The sequence below is a fragment of the Seriola lalandi genome, unplaced genomic scaffold, assembly GCF_002814215.2.
Source record: "Seriola lalandi dorsalis isolate HSWRI2012SDOR001 ecotype SW California unplaced genomic scaffold, Sedor1 jcf7180002006413, whole genome shotgun sequence".
In the NCBI taxonomy this organism is placed as follows: domain Eukaryota; kingdom Metazoa; phylum Chordata; class Actinopteri; order Carangiformes; family Carangidae; genus Seriola; species Seriola lalandi.
The window spans coordinates 1-1,220 of record NW_019477066.1 but is presented as its reverse complement, the minus strand read 5'-3'; the positions used below and the strand labels follow the sequence as shown (position 1 = coordinate 1,220).

General features: G+C 52.1%; 1 protein-coding gene across 1 annotated transcript; it reads left to right on the top strand.

Moving 5' to 3' along the window:
* The first annotated feature begins 21 nt into the window (after positions 1 to 21).
* On the top strand, positions 22 to 1,173 carry LOC111670980 (U11/U12 small nuclear ribonucleoprotein 35 kDa protein-like). Its single transcript, XM_023427991.2, has one exon. The coding sequence runs from the start codon at positions 116 to 118 to the stop codon at positions 821 to 823; it is 708 nt and encodes a 235-aa protein (XP_023283759.1). The 5' UTR covers positions 22 to 115; the 3' UTR covers positions 824 to 1,173.
* The last annotated feature ends 47 nt before the right edge of the window (positions 1,174 to 1,220 follow it).

Genomic DNA, 1,220 nt, shown 5'->3' with positions numbered 1-1,220 from the left:
ATTACGGAATGTTTTTGTGGACGTACGTACTACTGCCTGTGCTGTTGTGGTAAGTGAGTAACGCCTGAAACTCGTGTGTGGAAGAAAGAGACTTTTAGCCTCAGTTTAGGTAGAAATGGTTGACTGGAGTCCGATAGCGAAGGTGTACGACCCGCTGAAAGCTGGCAGCATCGACGGGACGGACGTGGAGCCCCATGACCGGGCGGTATGGAGGGCTATGGGTGCCCGATACAAGCCTAACAAGGGTGTTGTTGGAGACCCGCTGCTCACTCTGTTTGTGGCTCGTTTGAACCCCCAGACAACCGAAGATAAACTCTATCAAGTGTTCTCCAAGTACGGAGACATCCAGCAGCTCCGACTGGCCCGGGACATCGTCACGGGCTTCTCCAAACGATACGCCTTCATTGAATACAAGGAGGAGCGGTCTGTTGTCCGGGCCCGCCGGGACGCAAACAAACTGGTGGTGGATCAGCACGAAGTGTTTGTGGATTTTGAACAGGAGAGGGCGCTTAAAGGATGGGTCCCGCGTCGGCTCGGCGGCGGGCTGGGAGGGAAGAAGGAGTCCGGACAGCTGCGGTTCGGCGGAAGGGACAGGCCGTTCCGTAAACCCATTAACCTCGGTGTCGGCATGGTGCAGGAGCGGGGAGGTGGTGGAGGTGGAGGGAGAGAGTGGGACAGACAAGGGGCGAGAGACAGGGAGGACCGGGACCGATACAGAGAGGCTGAGTGGGGCGGCAGATCGAGGAGGGATGAGCGGGACAGAGGCAGAGAGAGGGATGACCGCAGACACGGTGACAGGAGCAGGCACAGGGACAGAAGATGAAGCCCGTATCGATCATACAAATTACTGATCTCACCTGGTGCACATGAAGCCTGATGCTTTGATGCACAGTCCAGCTGCCTGCCTCCAGTGGAGAACTTTAAAGGAAAGTGTGACTGTTGAGGCTTGTAGCACTGGTCTATGGAAAGAGCCATAAGAGATGACCCTCTTATGGTATCGTGATGTCAGTTTGGCTTGATGTTCAGTAGATGCTGGACCGGTATTTTCAGCTGGTACTCTTCAGCATTTCTGACTTAGTAGGCCTTCATGCTTTTGTAGTGTGCACTGAGCAATAAAACCCATGTTCTATTTAACTATATTTTTTAAATAAATTCACTAAATTTTTTTTATTATGTTGACGTCCAGCCAAGTGAAGCCCATAAGCTGTAAAAAAAAAAAA